The sequence below is a fragment of the Triturus cristatus genome, chromosome 5_1 (genome assembly GCF_964204655.1).
Source record: "Triturus cristatus chromosome 5_1, aTriCri1.1, whole genome shotgun sequence".
NCBI classification, from domain to species: domain Eukaryota; kingdom Metazoa; phylum Chordata; class Amphibia; order Caudata; family Salamandridae; genus Triturus; species Triturus cristatus.
Window position 1 is genome coordinate 804,461,564 of NC_140587.1, and position 25,217 is coordinate 804,486,780.

At 44.3% G+C, this 25,217-nt stretch overlaps 1 protein-coding gene across 1 annotated transcript in view; it reads left to right on the forward strand.

Annotated features, from left to right (window-relative positions):
* Positions 1–25,217, forward strand: part of EMILIN2 (elastin microfibril interfacer 2) — a 236,171-nt gene that overhangs the window by 183,404 nt on the left and 27,550 nt on the right. Inside the window, exons 5-6 of the mRNA XM_085605825.1 lie at positions 2,123–2,497; positions 21,561–21,596. Of these exons, the coding sequence (XP_085461951.1) occupies positions 2,123–2,497; positions 21,561–21,596 (411 nt within the window). The remainder of the gene's footprint in view (positions 1–2,122; positions 2,498–21,560; positions 21,597–25,217) is intronic.

Below are 25,217 nucleotides of genomic sequence, written 5' to 3' on the forward strand. Positions count from 1 at the left end.
TCAACAAGCAGCATCCTGATCCACAACTCACCCTGCACATGTTGGTATCATAAGGCAGGACATTGTAATCAAACTTACTTCTGCTGACACATTGGGAGCACTTTTGGTAAAAGATACAACGTCTGCTGGCCTACCATGCAAGGGCATCATGGTCACTCACTTTTCATATTTTTGCTTTTCAAAGACAAATCACCAAAGTGCGGGGTTGTTTGTCAAAACCACAAAAATCAAACAAAAATAAGGTGCCTAAGGCATTGGAAGCCTTCTCTACACATGCAACATCTTCCAAAGCCATACCTGCCTCAAAACGCTGATGGTATGCCCGCCATGGGGATGTCCACAGAGCCGGCTGAGCCTTCTCCGGAAGACATGACGGCTAACCCACCTTTTTACCATCGGTCACATTAATGCCCAACTCTAAGTGACACCCTTACTCTTCTGTGGGGTCAAGACTGTCTCACTTATTTGCACAATGGGACAATTTGCATGGCGCATGGCTGTAAAGTCAGAAATGTACTCCTGTAGTGTTACTCCTACTCATGGACGTTTCTGTCTTTTTGTGAGACTCCCAAAGAATCCCAGGAATACTCCTAGAATCCTGCGGTAGTCCTAGATTTCCAGGCCTGCCACAAAACATATAGACAAGCTTTTACCATTTGTAAGTAATGTGCAATTGTCCATTTGCACATTTAACTTTTTTCTGTGGAGAAACCCCTTTCCTTATACCCTGTTTAAATATGGCTTCCTTTCCTCACATTTCCCATCTGGAAAAGCACTTAATGATGCCTTATAGGTGAGTCAATTTCCCGGGGCATATTTATTAACAAATCACGGCGTGATAGGGAATGGGCAGGCATACGCCATACTGAACATTGTACCGCACATTTCTGTCTTTTCCCTGCGCTGGTGCACAATGTGCCATCTAGCGTCAACGCAGGCACCTTTGAACCATGGTGCAAGGGTGCCTGTGTTGTAAGCAGGATTGTTTTCGTGCAGGAAGGGAAACCTTCCTGCACAAAAACAATCCTTAGAGGCATTTTCCTCTTTCTAGTGTGTTGCAGAACGCAGCACACATAGAAAGAGGAAACAACCAGGAGAAATAAAGATGTTTCTCCTCGTTGCGCCTCTGGTGGGGGAGGCGTATAATTCTGATGCATTCCCAGGTCTACCAGTGTTGGTACATTTGGGCATTCACAGAACACATAGGTGGATGTGTGGGAACACCCACGCAACGTCCATACAACACCCTCAACACGTGGCCCTGTGTGGCTTTATGAATCTCATTGTAGGTTTTGCGCCACCCTATAATAATTATGCCCCCTAGTGTAAACTACCTGCAGTGTTCTTCAAACCCCTGTGTGGGTTTTACTTCATTATGTGAGCCCAGCGCCATCTGGACCACCTTTGGATGTTGAAATTCTACAATATTGATGTTTTTCCAACATTCATAAGTGCACCTAAGGACGCAACATTCCACCGTTTCTGGTTCTAAAAAGCAGGAAGTGACATTTACAGACAAAAAGTGCTGAATCGGGTTCCACAGGATTATTAGTAATGATTTGGAATAGCTCAGGTTTATGTGAGTTGAGTGTTAGAAACAGTCAAGGCTCAGGTTTCGTTTTAAACAGAAATGTGATGAACTGAGAGTTTGCTGGTGGATTTAACTCAGAGCTGGAGGAATTCCAGACAATCTGGGAATGCTTAAGGGGTATTGTATTGTATTGTAATTGTATTTTTATAGTGCTTACTGCGGCTGACGAAGCACTTTATGTCTGGTAACAGCCTGCTCCAAAACCCAAGGTTAATCGTTGTTAGTTATTAAAATGCTAAGTTTTTTTAACAAAAGGAGGTAAACAGGAGGTATTTCATATCTGCTGTAACCACCTAAGGCCAAACCATAAGCAAACACACTTTGACAGATTGAGGGGTGGGCCTGAGCTGCAACACTAGTTTGCAGGTTACAAGAATAGGGGCCTAGAGGTGCCGACCTCGAGGCGCTTCATCACAAACACCATCCTTAGTACACATGACAACACGTTGTGAACGCTAAGTGCTTTTGAAAAACCCCGTGACATTATTTTATTGAAAGGTTCTTATTTTTCCACCATAAATATCTTTGCAGAAAAAACACCGGAAATGACTCCTCAAATAAGAATCACTCTTCAGCCACCACCAAGGACACCACAGCAGCCACTGCAACCCGTGGTGCCACAGCAGCCTTTGCAGCCAGTCGTGCCAGAGCAACCCGTGCAGCCAAATGTACCCCTGCAACCAGGAACCCCACAGCAGCCCTCGGTTCTGCCATCAGGCCCAGATGTGCCGCTGATGCCATCTTTGCCAGGATCGGCACTTCTGCCAGCCTTACCCGGCACAAATGGCGTTATCATGGAAACAGGCCAGGCTGGTCCCCCTGGCAAGGTAGTACAGTCAGGGCGTGCGCGGGGTGTAGATGGTCACCATGAAATGCCCAGCGACGAGGGATTTGCAGGAGCACCAGGTGAGCAAACTTGATTCACTTTTGGTAATCTCTTGATGATATATTTAATCTAGTCTTTGTTGGGTCTGTTTTGTGGATTGTGTATGAATATGTGGGTGATGTGAAAAAAGACAACAATGCATTAAATCCCAGTGACACAGCCATAGCCCATATTGCATATTAAGGGACACATGGGTGGGTTTTAAGTTTGGTACGTTGATGGTAATTTTGGTTGGAGAGAGATTACAAGAAGAAATCCCCTCCTCCCTTCTGCCGTCTCCTTTGCCTTCCCCTGAACAGTGCCAGAAATGGCTGGTCTAACACTGGGCTATATTTGGCCTCACGCCATGTGACCTGTAATCTCGCGAGTGATGGCAGCACCAGCAGAGGGTGAGATCAGGGCTCATTTGCCAGCGGCTCACTGCCAGAAATGAGTTCCACCAGCAGAGTTGTGACTTTGCAGGTATGAACAACATTTCACCATTTGTGCACCACAACACCCGTCAAGGCTAATATGGTCCTGGATGTAGAATTCTGTTAGCATTGAAATGGTCTGAACAGCAGGCGCATGTTCACTGGAGTTCTAAGTTTGTAATGCTGCTACTCTCTCTTGGTCATACCTGCTTCCTCTAAGGTTTAGGACGCAGTTCGAAGGTATTCCTTCATTTACAGAAATGCCACAAACCGCTAGAGTATCTAGATTATGCGGCATAATGCGGCGCATTTTATGATAGTATTATTTCATTACCTTGTCATATTTGTACTTCTTAACACTATCTGGGAATATGTTTCACCTCATTGGTACCAGTTAATCACCTAAATATAGCAATAAGCAATAGAAAGGTGACCAGTCAACCTTTGGGAACGGCCTTCCCCTGCAAAGCACCGTGTCACCACATTGTTAGTAACTTTTGATCCGTTTGAGCTAGACACATTGTTTTGTTCAAGTCTGCAAATTATGCAGCCGATGATGGGTTATGTGGCAAATGCGAAAAGTTCATAATAATGCCGAAAACGCTGCGGCTGCAAAATAGCATAATTCCAGTTGTCCTGAACATTGCTAATCACAGTGCCTACAGGCATAGAGAAGACGAAAACCACAAAAAAACTATGCTTAGCCATACAATTTATGTTGTTTATCACAGCACTCAGGTCGCTCCTCATCAGAAACCTTCCCAGGCTTGGGGATGAAAACAGATCACTTAAACTAGCATCAGTTGCAAACAATCAAATGATTTGCTTCCATGGGCCACAGAAAGAGTGGTCTCTAATCAAAAATATTATAACAGAATTTACCAAACTTTCTGAATTATCTTTATCGGCCTGTCCTTCTCACTGTAACTCACACCCAAATTTACATTATCTGGTGCATTTATTATACCATCCACCGGGATATGCAGGCAACTGGTGTACATTGCTTCCCGACCTACTTTGACCCCCTCATCCTCAGACCTGCCAATTTAATTATTAGGGGATCTGAATATCCAGCCTTTGCAGTCCTGTCTAGAGCTTAATTAAGGACCGCGGGGGACTGAATTTGGATCTTATTTACTCCACAACCACCCACAAAGCAGGTCACCTCTTAGACCTGATCTTCTCCAATATAAAACATCTTGACACTGCCCCTCCTCTGCCGCTACTGTGGTCGGATCACTATGCAGTACCTTTCTCTGCCCGGGCCTATCCTGCTCCACCTAGAGGGAGGGACAGACCACAGTCTAAGACCAGGGCTTGGTCGAGATTGGACTTCCCAGCCCTCAACAGCCAACCGAGGAGCATGATGCTCAATTTAGCACAAGTGGCCGAGCTAGATCAGCCCAGGATTGATGACTGGTTGCGGGACTCCTGGACATTGTCCTACCAACTAAACTTAGTCACTCAGACAGGTCTCACTCACCTGACCCAAGGTTTACTGAGGCACTAAAGGCAGAGAAAACTAGATGTAAGGGCCTGGAGGCTCGCTTATGATGAGGACAGTAAGCACAAATATGAAACAGCACTGAGAAACTATCTTGGTCTACGCCATGGGTACTCACAAACTTTCTCTTAGGGGCCAAATTTACAGTGTGGTTTGTGGCTGAGGGCCGCACCGGTGGGAGCGGGGCTAGAGCAACAAAAAAAACTATGACAATGAGGTTGAACACAGGCCCCTGCAGCGGACGCCTTCGTCCACTGAGCCACCAGACCCGGCATTCACACATCTTTATCTATCTATCTATCTATCTATCTATCTATCTATCTATCTATCTATCTATCTATCTATCTATCTATCTATCTATCTATCTATCTATCTATCTATCTATCTATCTATCTATCTATCTATCTATCTATCTATCTATCTATCTATCTATCTATCTATCTATCTCTCGCTCCGTCTCCCTCCCTCTCTCTCTCCCTCTGTCTCCCTCACTGTGTCTCCCTCTCTCTGTCTCCCTCTCTCTCTCTCCATCTCCCTCCCTGTCACCCTCCCTCTCTCTGTCTCCCTCCCTCTCCCTCCCTGTCCCTCTGTCTCCCTCCCTCTCCCTCCCTCTGTCTGTCTCCCTCCCTCTCCCTCCCTCTGTCTGTCTCAGTCTGTCTCCCTACCTCTCCCTCCCTCCCTCCCTCTATCTCTCTCTCTCTCTCCCTCTGTCTCCCTCTCTGTGTTTGTCTCCCTTTCTCTGTCTCCCTCCCTCTCTCTCTCTGTCTGTCTCCCTCCCTCCCTCTCTCTCTCTCCCTCTCTCTCTCTCTCTCGCTCTCTCTCTCCCTCTCTCTCTCTCTCCCTCTCTCTCTGCCTCCCTCCCTCCCTATCCCTCCCTGTCTCCCTATCCCTCCCTGTCTCCCTATGTCTCCCTCCCTATGTGTCCCTGTCTCCTTCTCTATCTCTCTCACCGTCTGTCTCCCTCCCTCTCTCCATCTCTCTCCCTCTGTCTCACTCCCTCCCTCTGTCTCCCTCTCTCCGTCTCCCTCCATCTGTCTCACTCTGTCTCACTCACTCTGTCTCCCTTTCTCTCTGTCTCCCTCTCTCTCTCCGTCTCCCTCCCTCTCTATCTCTGTCTCCCTCCCACTCTCTCTCCGTCTCCCTCCCTCTCTCTATCACTCTCTCTCTCTCTCTCCCCCTCTGTCTCACTCACTCTGTCTGTCTCCCTTTCTCTGTCTCCCTCTATGTCTCCCTGTCTCCTTATCTCTCTCTCTCTCTCTCTCTCCGTCTGTCTCCCTCCCTCTTTCCATCTTTCTCCCTCCGCCTGTCTCCCTCCCTCTGTCTCCCTCCCTCTCCTCTCTGTCTCCCTCCCTCTCTCTGTCTCCCTCCCTCTGTCTCCCTCTCTCTCTCCGTCTCCCTCCCTCTCTCTCTCTCTGAATCACTGTTTGTCTCCCTTTCGCTCTCCCTCCCTCCCCCTCTGTCTCCCTCCCTCTCCCTCTGTCTCCCTGTCTGTCTCCCTATATGTCTCCCTCTGTCTTCCTCCTCTCCCTCTCCCTCTGTCTTCCTCCCTCTGCGCACTCTGTCTTCCTCCCCCTGTCACCTCACCTGCTGCTCTCACTCCCTGCGGCCCTCCGTCACCTCAACCTGCTGTCCTCCTCACCCTTTGACACCTCACCCGCGCTGAGACAGCTTCCGAGAACACACACAGCCGCCGCCGCACCCAAGTACTTAACAGGTGTTTTAAAAACCATTCACTTGTTAATGAGGCTTTATTGTATTTCACCTCTTCTTAGCGCCCCTGCATCAGGGGCGCTAAGAAGAGGTGAAATTCAACAAAGCCTCATTTACAAGTTAATGGTTTTTAAAAGAAATCGCCCGGGCCCCAGAAGCTCCACGCTGCTGCAACCGGCGATGTAAAAAACACACAGGTATGATGTCTGTAAGGTCCGCGGGCCGCCACGGAAGGCTTGCCGGGCCGCTGGCGGCCCGCGGGCCGTACTATGAGTACCCGTGGTCTACGCAGAGCCACTTGGGCCACTTTCTACTCAGATCAAATCTGTCCCAAACTCTCTTTAGACTAGTCAAGGAACTCTCCGACCCTAATAACGTCGGACCGGCACTGTCCCAGTCTCACTGTGAGGAATAGGCACTTTTTTGTTAAAAAGGTGCAGGACATCCAACTCTCACTGAAGGTAGATGGGAGGGATGACTCCCAGTCCAGCATAAGTCTGCTGTCTCCTGTCTCCGATAACCTGAACATCCCAGTCAACACACTAGCCCTCCAGAAACTGAATTCATGCGACACGCTGTACCAACCTTTATTTCCGTCACTGGAACAGCCTATGAGATCTGGCTTCTCTAAAGATCCTCTCCCCTTAGCTAAGCTCAGCACCTTGGACCCGGATATTATGCTGCTTCTGGTGGGTCTCCCCAATTCCTCCTTACAGGAGGGGCACATTCCACCGTTATGGAAACATGCCATGGTTCTGCCCCTCTTGAAGAAACCTAACTTAGATCCTTCCAGCTGGTCCAATTATAGAGCCATTTCTATGCTCCCTATTCTGTTTAAAATCATGGAGAAACATGCCAACAAACAACTCTCTGTCTTTGTGGAGTCACAACATTCTTTACATCCCTCTCAGTCAGGCTTTAGAGTGGGACACAGTTCCGGATCCGCCTTTCTAGGAGTCACAGAACATCTCAGACGGCTCCTGGATGAAGGCGAGACAGCATAGCTGATCTTACTCGACCTCAGCCCTGCCTTCGATACTGTATCTCATGCAACGCTTTTAGAGACACTGGCCAATCTGGGTCTCCAAGGAACAGCCTTATCCTGGATTGTATCCTTCTTAAAGGATTGAACTTTCCAGGTTTTCTCAGCCAGTGCCCACCCACATGGCACACCCTCACCTCAGGGGTTCCCCAAGCTTAAGCCTTAAGTCTGGAGCGGTTTACCATCTATGTCCGCCCATTGGCTGACCTGGTTGAAAGCTGTAGCCTCAACTTATTCTCCTATGTGGATGATATACAAATCATCTTCTCTCTTGACATCTGCCCAGGACTACAACCTCTAGGCTTTGAACTCCTACATGAGTCTGGTTGCCACGTGGATGAATAACAATTCACTTGAACTTAACGGAGACAAGACTGGTGCTAGGAAACAACCCATCCTCTGGGTTCCTCAGCACTGGCCAGAAACCTTGGGTGCTCTTTCTGTTCCAGCTTATAAGGTTAAGAAGCTCAATTTTGTGCTGGACGAAAAGCTGTTTATGAAGCCTCAGGTAGCAAAGGTGGCAACTATCTGCTTCGCTGTCCTGAAATGGCTTAGGAAAATCATTTGGATACTCTCATTACCAGCTCAAAGGACAGTTAAACGGGCACTCATTTTGTCGAGACTGGACTGTGACAATGTACTGTATTTGAGGGCAGACAAGGCTGCCATGAGATGGTTGCAAGTGGTCCCAAACTAAGCCGCTAGCTTGTTCTACAGACTCCTGAAAAGTCTCATCTCTGCTTCGCGAGCTTCACTGTCTTGAGGTGGAGAAACAATTTAAATTCAAAGCCCTGTGCGTGCTATCTGCACAGAGCAAGATCAGGGATTGGCCTCTAATATCTTCATGAAATGGTGAGACCACATCAGCCGGCTTGTCCCCTATGTTCCAGTGACCTTTCCTTGTGCCAAATGGACACGCATGAGAGGCTGGTCCTTCGCATACCAGGGCCCTAAGCCGTGGAAGGCCCTCCCGGAACCCTTGAGAAGTTGCACCTCGCTGAGCACTTTTTGAAAACAGCTGAAGACCTGGATGTTTTGAGTCAGCATGGCCTGGTTAGACCCTACCTGTCGCTGAAGTGTCAAGAAAACCCTGTTTCGGTAACTGAGCGCTATAAAAGACTTGCTAATAATAATACTAATAAGAAGAAGAATGATAATAATAATCATTCAAAGTGGATATGTCTAAATTTTGGATTTTGTGATGGGGCTGTCACACAGCACACAATGACACTTCATACATCTAGGTATGCTATCTGTGAAGCAAGTGGGAATATTTACTTAGAGGCAACACAGTCTGTGTGTGTGGGACAGGTTAATGGTAGTGTGTTCATAATCTGTTAAAACATTAGAATCCTTCTCATATGGTTCTTTTTATTTTATTTCTAGTCCTGCCATTGAAAACATCCTCTGCTTTGTGGTCTAAAAATACAGCCAGAGTACACCAGTTTTATCTGGTTGAGGTAATCCAATGGTGTTCATGGACAACTCTTTGTGACCAAAGCCCCTTCAAACAGTAGGCAGCATTTGTGTAGAGCAGCTTTGAGGAGATACTAGATCCGAGTTTTGAACCAGATATTGACCGTAGGCAGATTACATTTATCACTACTTCTGATCAGTTGTAGACCAATTTGTTTAGATTTACCCATCATATAATTTTTAAAATGGTTGGTCTAAAGACCAGGGCCCATATTTAATATTTTTTTTTACGCAACGCAGCAAGACAACCTGCTGCGCTGCACTGCACTGGGCTTTGTGAAAAGGGAGAAGGCAGGAATGTGCAGTCTAGTGCCAACGCAGATACCCATACGTCATGGTGCAAGGGTGCCTGCATTGCAAGCAGGATTTGTTTTGTGCAGGAAGGTACACATTCTAACAAAAAACAATCCTTAGCGAAAATGTCCTCTTTCTATGGGTCCTGCAGAATGCAACCCCCTTACAAAGAGGAAACAACTCGAAGAAATAAAGATATTTCTCCTTGTTGGGCCTCTTTTGCTACGGCTTACATTTGTGATGCATTCCCATGTCTACCAATTTTGCTTCATCTGGATGCGTGGGAACACCCATGTAACGCCTCCACAATGCAGTGTAACTCAAGGCAGCAACTTGCACTGCTTTGCTTTACACCAGATTTACCAAGCCATGCAGGACCACGCAAGGTGGCCTTGGTAAATCTGATTCTAGGTTTTGCGGCACCCTATGTCACCTTGCGTGTCGCAAGAGCGCCTCAAAACAATGCTAAATCTGCCCCCAATTGTTTTTGAAGGCAGATCTCATTAAAATAAAAAGGTGTCGTTTTTTCCGAATATTCCCCCATAAATCTCAGAGATGAGCACATCAGTGAGAAGACAACTCTAGCTGTGCACGCAACGAAGCGTGACGTTCTACCTTACCATTCATTTCGGAATTCTTAGTATTACCTCAATATGTATTCAGCTCATCACAGGACTCTCCTCAAGGTGATATTTTAAACTGTATATACATTATAAACACATTTCACGAACATTTAAAGATTATTGACTTCACTAAAACAATCACAGCACAGCACAGCTAGGGATGCTTTAACCCCTTCGGTGCTCATGACGGAACGGTTCCGTCATGAGCCACGGTTGAGCTGTGCTCATGACGGAACCGTTCCGTCATGACCACGCCCGCGCAAGATTCCGTCAGCACAGCGGCGGAATTTGCGCAGCATGGAAGGGGTTAATATACTCCCTTATGGGTTAATTCCGGTGAGGAACACAAAGCAGCAACGACATGTCTGCCTCTCGGTAAAAACAATTTATTGTGGATTTTGGTAATTAACCCCAGCATAGTTGCCAAAAGGAAGCCTCTACCGGTGCTTTTGAGGTAATGTCCATGGAATCCGGGTTTTGAGACTGCAGTGCTGTCACAACAAGGCGGTCACATGTCCTTCCTAAACCTTACAATGGCTTACACTCTGGTCGTTTGACAAACAGCTAAAATGAAACCTTTCAGGAGTGATGATAAATTATTAGATTGGTCGGTATGAGAGGTCACAGATAATTCCAATAACTTAAAGGTATTGATTAATTAGTGTGCCTTGGGGTTGGTGACATGTAAGATGTTTAACTATGTCTCAGCATCACTGGGTTTCTTTTAAGATGATGTACACGTTTGAGGGGCGTGGCTTGCGCGCCGCGGCGAGATGGCGGTTCGCGCTTGAGCTCCGTGAAGAGCGAGGGCTGACGGAGACTTTGCCGACGCTGAGGATTGCCCCGCTCAGCGCCGAAGATGGAATATTACATGGGAAACTGCCGTGTATCCTACGAGGGAGTTTTCTAGAGGTGGAAAGTGGCCAGAGTTCACTTTTTGGCATTCTAAGGTTGCGCTTCATGTTTCACGAGCGGCCGCCATTTTGTTTCTTCTGTGAGGGAGTTCTATTTGCGCTTCTACACGACGACGCTACTGGATTATCCTGTCAGGAGTGGAGGCATACAGGAGCTGGTGACGTTTTTTTTTCACCTTTATTGAGTTTATTTTGTTTTTTCCTGCCGCCTATTGCAGTGCTGCCCCTTGTGTGAACTTGCTGAGGTTTTTGCTACCATATTATCCGTCAGACGCACTGCCACTTCCTTATGTGAGGCTTTTTTGCTCTGAGCTTTATTTTGGCTATTTTCGTAGTCGGTGAGGGCCTACTTTCGCCTGCAGCACATGGTTTTTTTTTTTGTTTGTGAGGTGGTTTTTCTGACTGGGTTCGCCTGCCATATTCTCTGTTCGGCGTTTTTTGATGCAAGTACATTATCTCTTCCTGTCCATTTTTCATCTTGCACATTGAGTGTTTTGCAGCCCCTGGCATTTCTTGCTATCACTATAGCTGAGGAGGGGTATTTTGTTCCTATTGAGGTGGCTTGCCCTATGGCTGAGAACATGGCCCCTTCACCGAATGCTAAGGACGTTAAGGAATCTAAAGCATCTCTTAAGAGGTCCAAACAGGTTTCCCCAACACCTGAGCCTGCTTCTAAAGACACTAATTCGACTCTTGAGTCCATCCTGACGCGCCTTAATGAGGTCTATGAAATTGCGCAGTCTACTAAGACTAATACAGATTTATTGCAGGTGGAGGTGTTAGCTATCAGGAATGATTTCAAGGCCCTTTCCCTTCGTGTTTCAGGTACAGAAGCACGGATTAGTGGCGCAGAGGATACCATGCAAAAGCATTCTAGATCTCTCACGCAGATGGAGCGTTCCATGGCAGCATTGAGGAAAGACCTCACTGAACAAGAGGATCGTAATCGTAGATCTAATCTGCGAATTTTTGGTCTTCCAGAGGATGTTGAGAAAGAGGCATCTTCCATGATTGAGTTTCTTTATCAATGGATTCCATCTACACTACAAATTTCTTTTCATAAAGATTTTGAACTGGAACGGGCACACCGTGTCCCCTCCTTTCGCCCCAAGTCTGCTACGCAACCAAGAGCGATAATTTTTAAACCGCTGCGTCATCAACATACAGAGCAGATTTTGGCCCATATGCGGAAGGTTAGAGCTGTCTCTTGGAATGGTCATCGTATCTCAATTTCTCAAGACTTTGCCAGGGACACGGTGATAAGGAGGAAGGGCTTCCTTAATCTTCGGAAGCGTTTGTCTGAGATGAATATCCCCTTCTCCTTTGCTGGTCCCTCAAAATTCCGCATTACTTTCAAAGGTCGTGTCAGAATTTTCGACGAACCTGCGGACTTGGCCTCGTTTTTGGATAATCAAATGGAGTTGCAGATGGAGCTTCAAACGGGGGCTTCACATGTTCCTGGTTCTTCTGGCACCTGATGCGGCTATACATAATCCATTGTTTTTTTGTCTTTGTCAGATCTATTAGTCTAGCTGCTTTTAGATCTGCGTGGTGGTCTTTTTGTCCATTGGTTTTGACGTATTTCTGTCGCCTCTTGGTGCTCCCCTATTATCGTTATGGTGTTTTGGTCTTTAGTGTTGTTAGTTTTATTGTATAAACCCCTTAATTTTTTGTCGTAGCATCTCATGTTGGCTTGCCTTCACTCCTGGTCGCGTGTCGTCCTGTTAATCCTTGCCTCCCCAGTTTGTTTCTCGACGTATTAGGTCTTGGTCCTTTTCCTTTCCCGTTGTTTGTCTTTGGTATGTGCGTCGACTTTTGTGGTGAATTTTGGTTATCCTATCCTTTTGTGGTCGGTCTTTTTGCTTCATGGTTGTTTTCTGTTATCTCGTATTTTTTGGAGTTGGTCATTGTCTTTTTATTTGCGTTATTAACGTGTTGCTGTATGGTTTGTCTAGGTGTTTTAATTATATCTGTTTACTAGGTATTTATTTATGACTATATTTAGAGTTAATATGGGTCATTCATATAGTTGTTAGTTATACCTTCTTTATTGATTTTTTCATTGAGTGATTTTAGTACATTGTGTTATTAATTGTCTTTTTTGAGTAGGCTAGTTTTTTATAGATGCTTTGTAAATTGATAGATCTATGCCTCTCTTGCCTACATGTCCACCTACTTAGGCAAGTCTACTTATTTTGCCAGTTTTGGTGTATATGGCTTTATTTACTCATGGCCAGTTGTCTATAAATTTGTATATAGATTTTACATATTTATATGTAGTATTAGTTCTCTTATTTAGCTGCCATAGGGATTTACGGACTTCTATATTGACAGGATGTTATATACCGTTTTTAGTATGTTTCACCTATTGTTTCATATTGTATCATATAGTATGCTTTAGATTGTATTTCTTCTTTTCTCTGCATTATGGTCCTCTTTCTCTTGATGGAGTCCGTTTTGGGCTGGTTCTACCTAATAGTAATGTTATCTTTTAGTTCACTTTCCATCAGCTCTTATTGCCTGAACGTGCTTCCTTTTTCTCTCTCTGCTGCTTTTACTGCTCTCTATGATTCATTTTAATTGTTATATATATATTAATTTGGTCAAACATGTTGCCTTTATAGTCTCTCATTTCGCTTATTTTCTAAGTTATAATTGATTCCAGCTCTTAGTTTTTAGATAGTTTTTCCTTTAAAATGTATAATCAACTATGCACTGTTCTGGGGCTTTTTATGCTGTTGTTGTTATTTCTCCTGTTGGCCCCTCGCTCTTTTTCCCATGTCCCCCCTTGTATGAATTTGGTCTTTTTCAGACCTGCCGGATTGGCCCTTCTCTCTCTCTTTTTCTGTTTTCCTTTGCTTTCTTTTTCCTCCTCTTTCCTTTTTTCTTTTCGGATTTCCTCTTTGGTCTCACCCTGTTTTGTGTTGGCTGTTGAGGTCTGCTGCTTAGCTCTCCTGGTTGTTGCGCTCCATTTGTCACATAGGGAATATCTTTTTTTCCTGATAATGGTTCTATGTCTGGAATGAATATACTCTCCCTTAATGTTAAAGGGTTAAATCATCCAGTCAAACGGTCAAAGATTTTGGACTATTGTAAATCTCTTTCTTCGGATCTCGTCCTTTTTCAGGAAACAAAGCTCTCTGCCAAGGAGGCGTTGTTTCTGAAGAAAGAGTGGGTCTCTGATGTTGCTTGTTCGGATGCTTGTGGTAAAAGGAATGGGGTAATTACCTTAGTTTCTAAACACTCTGGGTTATCTATCGTTTCCTCTGAACAGGATACAGAGGGACGTTGGTTACTATCTAAGGTGTCCAATGGTAATGCTGTCTTATTTGTCATGAATATTTATGCCCCCAACAAGGATGACCCGTCCTTTTGGATTGCGATCGCCAAAAAGCTCGAAGATACCCCTCACTCTGGCAATCTTATTGTAGGTGGTGATTTTAACTTGCCAATGGACCTCATCCTGGATAGGCATTCTGCCTTTAACTTTCGTCCCCCTAAAGCCCACAAACAAATGACTAATATGTGCTCTCTTACCCATCTTCAGGATGTTTGGCGTCTTCATAATCCCACTGGTAGTGACTTTTCCTTTTTTTCTTCCCCTCATTCGTCCTTTTCACGCATTGATTATCTTTTGGTTCACTCTTCTCTGGTTCAATTTTCTTCCTCCCCGCTTATTCACCCCATTTTAGTTTCTGATCACGCCGCAGTGACATTTACTCTTACGTCCTTTGTCCCTAGGGCACGAGCTCGTTCGTGGAGACTCAACACAGAAATTTTACATGATGAGTCCTTGGTGCGAGAGTTTTCCAATGACATTGAGACTTTTTTTACTGAGAATGTTGGGTCAGTCAGTTCCCCTGTTGTTCTCTGGGACTCTTTTAAGTGTACTTTCCGGGGTCAGGTCATTAAGTGTATGTCAGGGAGGAATGCAGCCATTAAGAAGGAACTCACGGACCTAGCAGATGAGATCAAACGGCAGGAATCCCTTTTTCGTCACTCTCAGGACAAGACCTGCCTCCAGTCTATTAAGAACTTAAAGTATTCATACAATACTATAGTCACTAAGAGAGCTCATATTGGCCTGCAGGCTCAGAAATCTAAGAGATTGCTGTTAAAAAATCGTGCGGGCAAGATTCTTGCAGCCACTTTAAAGTTCCAGGAATCTTCTTGTAATACTTTCCAAATTTCTTCTATTACGGACCAGTCTGGTATGAAAAAATTTCAAACTGCAGAAATCCTTGAGGTTTTCCGTGATTTCTATAATAATTTATATACCCCTTCGGCCCAAGCTTCTTTTGAACAATGTCAGGAGTTCTTGAAGTCGGTTCCTTTGAAAGTCGTTTCGGAGGAAGATAATCAATCATTAAATTGCCTGATTACTTCTGATGAAATCATTTCCGCGATTAAAGCTACTCGGTCTGGTAAAGCTCCTGGTCCTGATGGATATCCTATTGCGTTTTATAAAACCTTTATTCCCGTGCTTGTCCCGAAACTCCAATCCGTTTTTGATGCTTTTATTAAGGATGGTTCTGTGTCTGGTTCCGCGGCTAATGCTACTATTGTAGTTATCCCCAAAGAAGGGAAGGATCACGCAGATCCCAAAAATTTCCGTCCCATTTCCCTTCTTAACATGGAAGCCAAGATCTTTGCTAAAATTTTAGCTAAACGCTTAGAGTCCTTTATTCCTCAATTGGTTCATCCCTCCCAAACAGGTTTCGTAAAAGGACGACTTGCACGGGATAATATTCGTACTTTTTGTCATATTCTTGGGGCCGCTAAGCGATCTAATCTTCCGGCGGCGGCCTTGGCCCTTGACGCTGAAAAGGCCTTTGATAAGGTATCTTGGCCTTTTCTAAGAGCTGTTCTATGTGCACATAATCTTGGGGATTCCTTTATTCGTATGGTTATGTCTCTTTATTCCCGACCTAGGGCTAATATACGGGTGAATGGAGCTACGTCTTCTTTTTTTAACCTTTGTCAGGGCACTAGACAAGGGTGTCCTTTGTCCCCTCTCTTATTTTTGTTGTCCATTGATCCTCTCCTTAGAATGATTGACTCGCATCCAGATATTAAGGGTTTCTCTTTTGGGTCTCATCAGTTAAAAACAGCTGCATATGCAGATGATGTTCTCATTTTTTCTGATGATATTGAACTGGCCATCCCTGCTATTTCGGATACGATTGCTCGTTTTTCAAAAGTTTCAGGTTATACTCTGAACAAAGATAAGACGGAGATGTTTCCTTTAAATGCTTACTGCTTCTCCTCTCATATGGGTTCGGTTGGCTTTAAATGGCAATCTAAACAGCTAAAATATCTGGGCATCTTCTTTTGTTCCACCCTATATGCTACGGCTACTTATAACGAAGCCCAATCTATTCTTAAGGTGAGACGTCTCTTAGAAAATTGGTCTCCGAAACATATTTCTTGGTGGGGCCGTATGCAGACTCTTAAAATGATGATCACTCCTATTATTAATTTTGTTTCCTCTATGCTTCCAGTAAGGCTTTCTGATTCCTTCTTTCATGATCTTGATTTGCTTACTTCTAAATTTTTATGGAATGATAGAAGGGCTAGGATGGCTTATAAATTTTTACGGAAATCTTATGATATGGGAGGCTGTAATTTTCCTGATTGGGGGAAGTATCAAACTGCTTTTCTTGCGTCCCAGGGTGCCCTTTGGTTTTCTTCTCCAGGTATTCATGTTCCAGCTTGGTTGACAATAGAACAGGAATTGGCCTCCCCACTGCCGACTGCATCTTTTTTAACTACAAACACCCTTTCTATTCCATTCTCTCGCTCTATTATTTTAGACACTATTGCTGCGGTTCGTAAGGTGGATAAGAGAGTAGCGATTCCATTACATAAAACTAGGTGGTCGTCTATTTGGCGTAATTCTAAAATCAAAATTAATATTGACTCTGAGTTGATGTCTTACTGGGCTGGGAAAGGTGTCTCACTTGTTAAGCATCTCTATGATTCCAACAATGCTCCTTCCCCTTTCTCATCCCTTGCTCAACAATTCTCTCTATCTAATTTGGATTTTTATACTTTTCTTAAGATTAAGGTTGCACTTGCTAAAGTCCACCTTCATCCTTCTTCCCCTATGATTACGCTCTTTCAGCTTTGGATCAGATCTGGTCATGTTGCGTCGCGGATTTACAAATTTTTATCGTCCTCTACACTCCCTTCTCAAACTGTCACACAACAAAAATGGATACATCATTTTGATCATAGTGTTACTGCTCATATCTCTTCTGATACCTGGCAAGATATTGGTAAATTGTCTCTTCGTAACAAAATTGCCCCTTCTCTAACACAGTCTAAATTTTTCTCTATTAATCTTCTTCATTGGACTCCCATTCGTCTATATTCACTCAATCTCAAAGAAGACAACTTGTGCTGGAGCTGTGGGCTTCTACCAGGCGATTTTCAACATATGTTCCTTGATTGTTCCCTTCTCCACCCCTTCTGGGATTTAGTTCACAAACACCTCATGCTCATCTTTAACATCAAATTCCACCTGTCTTTTCCATTAGTTCTTTTGGGTCCGTTGGCGGCCCCAGTCCCTTTGCCCTTAGATCCCATGGAGTTACAGTTGTTGGACCTCTTGTTAACTATTGCAGTCAAAGTAATTCTCATGGAGTGGAAATCTTTTTCGTCCGTCTCTTACCATACGTGGTGGGCTTGGGTTTCCTTTCTACGAAGTGCTCATACGTCAGTGGACCATGCTCATCTCTCTCCTTCTATTTCCTCTGGTGTTTGGAAAGCCTTAGACTCGTACATGGAGTTGGCATCTGAAGGGTTGGTGGAGCAATATCCCTTTGATTTGTCTGGTTAGTGTTGTCCTGTGTGTTGGGTGATTCCTCTGGAAATCCTCTCCTCTTTCTTTTCTTCTCTCTGTCTCTCTTTTTCTTTCCTCCTCTCTTTCTTATTCTTTCCGTCTTTTCTTTTTTCCTTTCTTCTCTTTCCTCTTCTCCCTAATTTGCCATCTGTGGGTGATACTTTTGATATATATCTTTGCCAGTTATCATTTTGGGTCTTCCCTTCTTAAGTAATTTATTTATCGGATGTCTGTAAATTAATGTATGACAATGATTTGCTCTCCTATTTATTAATTCTACATTAATGTATCTATTACCTTATTGTCCGATATCAATTGTATCACTTTGGCTTGTATCTTATGCTTCATATTTGCGCTTTTAAAATAATAAAATTCTTTTGAAATCAAAAAAGATGATGTACACGTTTATCTCAAACAAAATGTGAAAAAAAAAACAATCATGAATCTCAAACCCCGCATTTCTAAGCATTCCATGTAAACTCATGGTCTTTCCTGAAGCCGCACCTCGAGGTGATTCTAGATGGGTATCCACACAAAAGTGGTTCTATTCATTCACAACGCTCCCCATGATGTTCTATTGATAACTATTCATATATCTTACCTAAAAGGACTATAATAGAGAATAATCTGTACACTCCTGGCCAAGAAACTTAACGACAGGCTACAAAGGTTCCATGACTTAAAGTATGCACTGGAGAATTCCACCTGTAACTTCCATATGGTGAGGGGATATTTACAAGCCCCATCACCACAGCGTCACTTTTCTCAACGTTGTGGTGGCGATAGGGGCTCCACCTTATCCACAAGGCGGCGTTAAGCAATTTAAAGTGGCTTAACGCCGCCTTGTGACTAATGGAAAAAGAACAATTGATGGACAGAATGCAGAACAATGTCATACATCCACCCCAGTACAGAGATCTGGGCCTAAATCCATCGTTTTTTTGCTCACCATGCCATTCCAGTTTGGAATCAGTCTTGACCCTGTGCCCCATGGGAACAGTCCAGCCCGAACTGCCAGGCCAGGTCAGGTCCTCCCTGGACTGGAAACAAGCATCCTAGGACCAGTTTTGGGGTTTCACCCCTCTACCGCCAGGAGAGCTTGATTCCAGTGGCATGGAGAGCACGGGACTCACGTCTGAGCATACCTGTCCCACTCGGGGTGACAAATGCAAAAAGAACTGTTGATGGACAGAATGCAGAACAATGTCATACATCCACCCCAGTACAGAGATCTGGGCCTAAATCCATCGTTTTTTTGCTCACCATGCCATTCCAGTTTGGACTAAGGCACCCGTTCATGCTATACTTAGCATGAAAGGGGCGGGCAATGGGTGTTGTGGTGGGCGTTCCGCCGCAACATCCATTGATTTTGATGCTGCCCCATATTTACAAGGGTGGGGTTAATATGGGGCAGCACCAAAATTAATACCAGGGAAAACCTGGTCTTACAATCTATACAAAAGGAGCGTGTGATTCATCCAAATAATGATAGCGTTCCAAGCAGTGCGCTAATATATCGTCCATTCTCTGTGTATCCAACCAAGAAAATCCCGAGGGAGTCTTGTTTAATTGGAAAGCCAATTCCGAATTTATTATTCAATCCAATTTTTCAACACAAAGGTGCATTATTCAATTTATCCAGCCAACCCGTTTCGTCCTACGTGGACATCATCAGGGCTTCTAATATCATGATAATCATATGACTTTAAATTCCATGTTGTGCGCCCATCCTTCTTCTAGTATCAATCTTTGTTTATTGCAAACATCAATTACGTTCCACGCTTCCTTCTAGTGCGTCTCCAACACTGTCGTTCTTTCCTACACGGTACCCCAGAGAATGGACGATATATGAGCGCACTCCTTGGAACGCTATCATTATTTGGATGAATCACACGCTCCTTTTGTATAGATTGGTATCCCAGAACAGACCCCTGGGCGCACTTTGCTTGCCACCCTCACCGCCAGTTTGTGTATAAAACCTGGTCTTACCCTGGCGCAATGAGGAGAAATGTTTAATTTTACCTCGTTTTTGCTCTTTCTTTGTGTGCTGCGCTGTGCAGCACACATAGAAACAGCAAAATGCCATTGATTGTTAATGTGCAGGAAGATGTCCATTCCTGCACATAAACAATCATTAAAAAAATGACGTTTTGCAACTTCTAAATGTGCTTCATTAAGCAGCACACACAGAAGTTTCAAAACGCCATTTCAGATTGTTTATGTGCAGGAAGGGACCCCTTCCTGCACATAAACAATCTTCCCCTCAATGCAGACACCCTTGCACTATGTTGCAAGGGTGGCTGCGTTGGCGCTAGGCAGCTAAATTAGCACCAGCGCAGGGGGAAACGCAGGGCTGCGCCATATTGTAAATATGGTGCAGCCCTGTGTTTCAGAAGTGGCAGAGCGTGGTGTTCATCCATGGATGAAAACGTCGCGCTCCGCCACTTCCTTGTAAATGCCCCTAAATTTACTAATTATTGCGACTTTAAAAAATCCCAGTGAGTTGATATCCAGATATACTCTTTTTGCAGCTAGTATTACTTCTGCGGAATGTCCATAATATGGACAGTTCACAGATTTATGGTCAAATGTAAGGTACAATCGCACATTTTCCTTGTTTTTTTTCTAAACAAAAAATACTTTGCCATGTGGAAAAAGACGTATCTTTTTAAATCTTCTGTAAATGTACATATTTGATTGCCTGCTTGCGTACCCTGACAATGTGGATGGTTAGCTGCAACTTCCCACCATAGTTACAGACTTATGTTTGTTTCAGAACTTTAATAAGGTGTTCATTATGGGTAGGAAAAGTAATTGAAATTGTTTATGAATACTCACAAAGTTATGACTTCATGTGTGTTCCCAAAATTTCCGTTAGCTACCGTCTCACACACCCAGGGATCATCTCTCCACTCCATTAAATTTACAATTGCAGATAATCTGCAGAACTGCTTGTCCACCGTTGTAAAAGTAATTTAAGACTAGACAATTCCACATCTTTATTCACTCATGTGAATTTCGAAATTTGGATTATAAATTCTAATTTTACAACAACCCAATTGAGGCTCCTTAAAAACAACAAGGTCACACACAGTACATCTTGAACGCTTTCCCTTGCCGCCGGGTGGGGTACAGGGTAACACTGAAAGCTCAATGCTCTAGACATACCTCTAGAGGGCCAGACGGAGCATCTAATCCTATCGCACTGTAGCAATTCGCCAGGCTCAGTTAGCTTTCAGTACAGGGCGGGATGGCCAATTGGGTTGGCTTTGGCTGGGAAGTTGGTCCATGGATCCGCGATTCCATACTGGGCTATCTACCACAACACCGGTCTCTGTGTGCATACCTCTAGCTCTAGGCTTGGCACCACAGAAGACCCAATTATAAGGGGTGTGTGTGTGCGTGTGTGTGTGTGTGCGGCCTAGCTCTGTTTTACATGTTAACCCGATTTTATTTGTAATTATGCACTGTGAAGAGTCACCAAGGAAACATGGCGGGTCCTATGTATAATAGTCACATGTGGCCGTCAAAGGCCCCCAGTGTTTGGTCTGCCTGTAGATCTTCTCCAGTCATATACGTGTTCGGCCCTCTTTGCACAGACCGTGCATGCTTTCACCTATGCCTGTAGTTTCTGGCCGTACACAAATAAAGGCATGTGTCCCTACTGTTCTTCCTGAAACAAAAAATTCTGCATGTTTTAAAAAGACGAAAGGAAAAATAGCTGTATTTACCAAGCTACAGAACGTCCCTGGAGCTCTCAAAGAACTGTTTCCAAACGCCACCGTTACTAAAATGTCTGGGCGTGTTTTTTTTCTCGAATACGTCGCCCATTCTTGCAAACATTTAAGACATGGTCCTCATGTAATTATGTGGAATCCTCACAGTTGTCCTTGACCCTTTCACCCGGCCAAGCACTTGGAGCAGCTTTGAGTTTATTATCCTGATATGCCAGCTGCCCGGAGGGGTGTCTGGGCGCATCTATGATTTTTGGTTGCCTGCAGCCACCCGCAGCATGAGATGCAGGGGTCAGCACACACGTGTAGTGGTGCTGCAGGCCACTCCTGTGAGCGGCTCTGAAGGAACACAGATGTTTTGGTTTGTCCTGTCCCGTGGAGGCAGCCACTTTCGCCCATCCCGTCAGTTCTTTACGACTTCTCCTTCAATGCCCTGTATAGACATTTGAGGGCTGGATTCTGTGAATGGTGATTTCATCTTGGCGCATGTTGTTCGTGAAACCTGACCTATGTTTCTTCTTTTTTATAGGCTATCCCAAGCCGCCACCATCTGCAGAACCACAAGGTAAAGTTCACCGATCCTTCATTCCACAGCTTTACTGTTGTTCTCTTCCCTCGTTCAGATCTTGCGCTGAGGGAGTTCATTAAAGTGACACGTGCCATGCCTGTACCAGGATGTTATACCCTTTTGTGTCCACCATCTTGAATCGCCCTCTGCTATGAGATACAGCTCTCCATTGTGTCAGAGCTAGGTTTGCAGTCTAGAATATCGACACATACTTGTATGTCGCTGTCCAGAACTGGCCTTGAAGGGTAATAATAACTTATTATTGATCGGCGCTTCATACCGCACTGTTTCTAAGGAGTTGGCATCGAAATGTTACTGTTACCTACATTAATTGTGCTCAATTTTCTGATCTCGGAAGGCCAGAACACTAACATGGTTTGATGTGTGACCTGCAGATGACTACAGATGTCAGCATTGTGGCCTAGATTTGCAAAGGTTTTGCATCGGGTTTGTGTCACTTTTTTGACGCAGATCTGACATAAAATCTATTTTGGTATTTACAAAGTGACTCAAATGTCGACTTGTGTTGCTTTGTTAAAAAAAATTTTTTTTTAAATAAGGCAAGGCAGCATGAGCATCACGGAGGCGGTCCATGGGTCGTACATGGGCATTCCCGTGCATCAACCCATGGATTTTGAAGCAAACACATGATTGAAAAGAGTTGTAGACATGGGTTTGTATCAAAATGGTACGCCTGTTTGAGGCTGGTGTAGGGTGACCAGATTCTCAAAACAAAAAACGGGGACAGGTCATAGACATAGAAGTAGGACTACGGTTTGCCGTAACCATCGACATAAAAGTAGGACTACTTGACAGCTGTCATAGACCTAGAAAAAGGACTACAATGACAGCTCCCTCCACAGACCGAGATGAAGCATTACAGACAACAAATCTGCGGTCTTTTATTGGCACCCCTCTCCTTTACACAGCAGCATTAGTACTTTTTTATTACATTTACACTTTTAAGGACTATAGCATATATTTGCCAAAAATCAATAAAACATCACAGGCTAGCAAATGCCAGATTTGCTAGCTTTATCAATGCTCATTTCTATAGCTGCTGCGTCAGCACCACATAAAGTACAACTCGCCAATGTTGCTTAGTTGCTCATGACAGAAAAGCATGGGAGGTAAACTGCGGAATGCTAAATTGTCAAATGGCAGCCATGGACCAATGTAAAAAAAACACTTCTCTCCAGGTATTACTGCCTTAGGGTCTTAAGGGTCGCAAAGGCTGGCCGACCACACAGTCCTCCCACATTTGCGTGGTCACTGCTGAGATGTCATGTGACCTTACTGGGGTATGTATAGTGCACTCTAACCATTGGTATCATCTCATAGTGCAATAGTGTGAAGACCTGAGCAAAAAGCTCGAGCAGCGTTGCTCGCCTCTTCCACAGGCGTTAACCCTGCTCCTTTAAGTCCTTTCCAGCTAAACAGTTTGCCGTGATCTGAAAGGTCAGTCAAAAGGTCAAGTCATAACTTTGATATGGAGAACACAGATGCATCAATTGGTTAGGAATAAAACATGCAATGAGCAATGCATTAATCCTTGCATGGTATGCATAAGGTCTACTGAAAAATTTGTATGGCTATGAATACAAACTACAGGATGAAGAAATATTGTTTTATCCAAAGTAGAAACTTTGGCTGGCACGATGACGTAGGTGGCGCTGCATGTAAAATGTCTCTCTTCAAAGGATTTCCCTTCTTGCTACAGCACTCACCTCAGTGACAACACATGCTGTAAACAGTGCAAAGAGAGCATGCGCGCGCATGCTCAACCGTAACAATGAAAAACAGGGACATTTCTGTGTTTAACCTGGACACTGTTTGAAAACAGGGACATTTGAGTCACTTGGAGAAAAGTGTCGGGACACGGGCACACTTCTCCAAAAACAGGGACCGTCCTGGGAAAACAGGGACGTCTGGTCACCCTAGGCTGGTGTAATGTGTAGAAATATTTTTTATTGCCCCTCCTTAGTTCTTCTTCGCACGTGTGCTGCATTTTGCAGTATATATTCAAAGAGGATATTGCCCCAAAGGTTAGCTTTTGCGCAGGAAGGTACCCATGCCTGCATAAAAATTACCCTGATAAAAATGTAGATACGCTTGCCTGCATTGGCGCTAGGCAGCCAAAAGTGGAGCAGCGCAGGGAGCGCATAACTGCTCCATTTCTTTGAAATTATGGAGCAATTCGTCTCTCTCCCTTTCACCCAACGCAGCAAATTCACTTGCGCTCCATTGCATTGCGTTGCGTGAAATGTTTGTAAATCAAGGCCTGAATGTTTAACTGAGTCATGATCCGTGTCTGTGCATGCTCCCAGATCAGGTAAAATCCATCATCGTTCAGAACAGACGACCCTACCACTGCAGTCCGACCACCCTAGTTCATCAGTCTTTTATTTCACAGGGGTGAGGGGAGGTAATATCGTGCAGACCTGGCAAAATACATGTGGCATCCATAGATCATGGAGTACATTTATAAACAATTCTTTACATTGGGAGGGTGCAAGTGAGTTGGAGAATAAATTGTCTGATTGGGAACTAGTCAGTGGAGGTTTTCAAAACCTACATAACTTGGAAATGTTTTAATACCAGCTACATATCGCACACAGTGATAAAGGAAAGCAAGCTCGTCCTTCCTGTGGGTGGGTGTGGGTTTTAAACAATGGTCACAAACATATCATTGCACAACACAATTTTCCAAACATATTGGCTAAAAAGCCAATGGCATTAAAAGCTGATCTGAAGGCCTTGTGAAGTATTAGAATGCCTCGGGGTCTAGTACAGCACCCTTGGGGAAGTGATTCTTAACCTATGGTCTGTACACAGTTACTCATGAGACCTGCGACTGTTTAAAATTAAATCATATTAGCAGATACATGAATTACTCTGTAAACGTGAAGGAATTTGAAATTAATAGCTAGAAATGAGGTTGGTATCCTTTTCTTGAGCACCACAAGTAACTAGGTTCGAGGAGAGTCTAGTTGAATACATTATAGAGTCCTCGATACGTAAAAATAAATTCATGGTACTTGGTGACCTCAACCTTCATTTCAACAATCCATCTGATAACGCCAACAAAAACCTCTGCCAAGTATTAGAAGCTTTACAACTTAATCAAATTGTAAGCGGGCCCACCCACCAGTTAGGGAACTTACTAGATCCCATATTTGTTAACTGGGGGGAAGTAGAAGCGAAGACTCCCATTCCCATCCCCTGGTCAGATCATCACCTGGTACCTTTCACCATTCATATTCCTGAAGGTAGAGCCCGACAACCCACAGCATTATACCACCTAAGGCGAAAATGGGCCTCTTTCTCCCAGTCCAAGTTCTGCGAGGAACTAACAAAAGGAGGCGACCCAGGGGGAGATGATGCAGATACAGCTAACTCCAACCTATGCAAACGCATCTACGATGCATTAGATCTCACAGCCCCGCTATCTGAAATTAATCCCAGTGACCGTGCTCAAAAAACCGCACCCTGGTTTACTACTGAACTGCGGAATGCTAAAACCTTACTGAAGAGAGCTGAAAGGCAATGGCGTCGGGCTTTCTCCAAAGATACTAGAGAGGTCTACCTGTCAGAGAGGCGAGTCTACCATGGACTGAT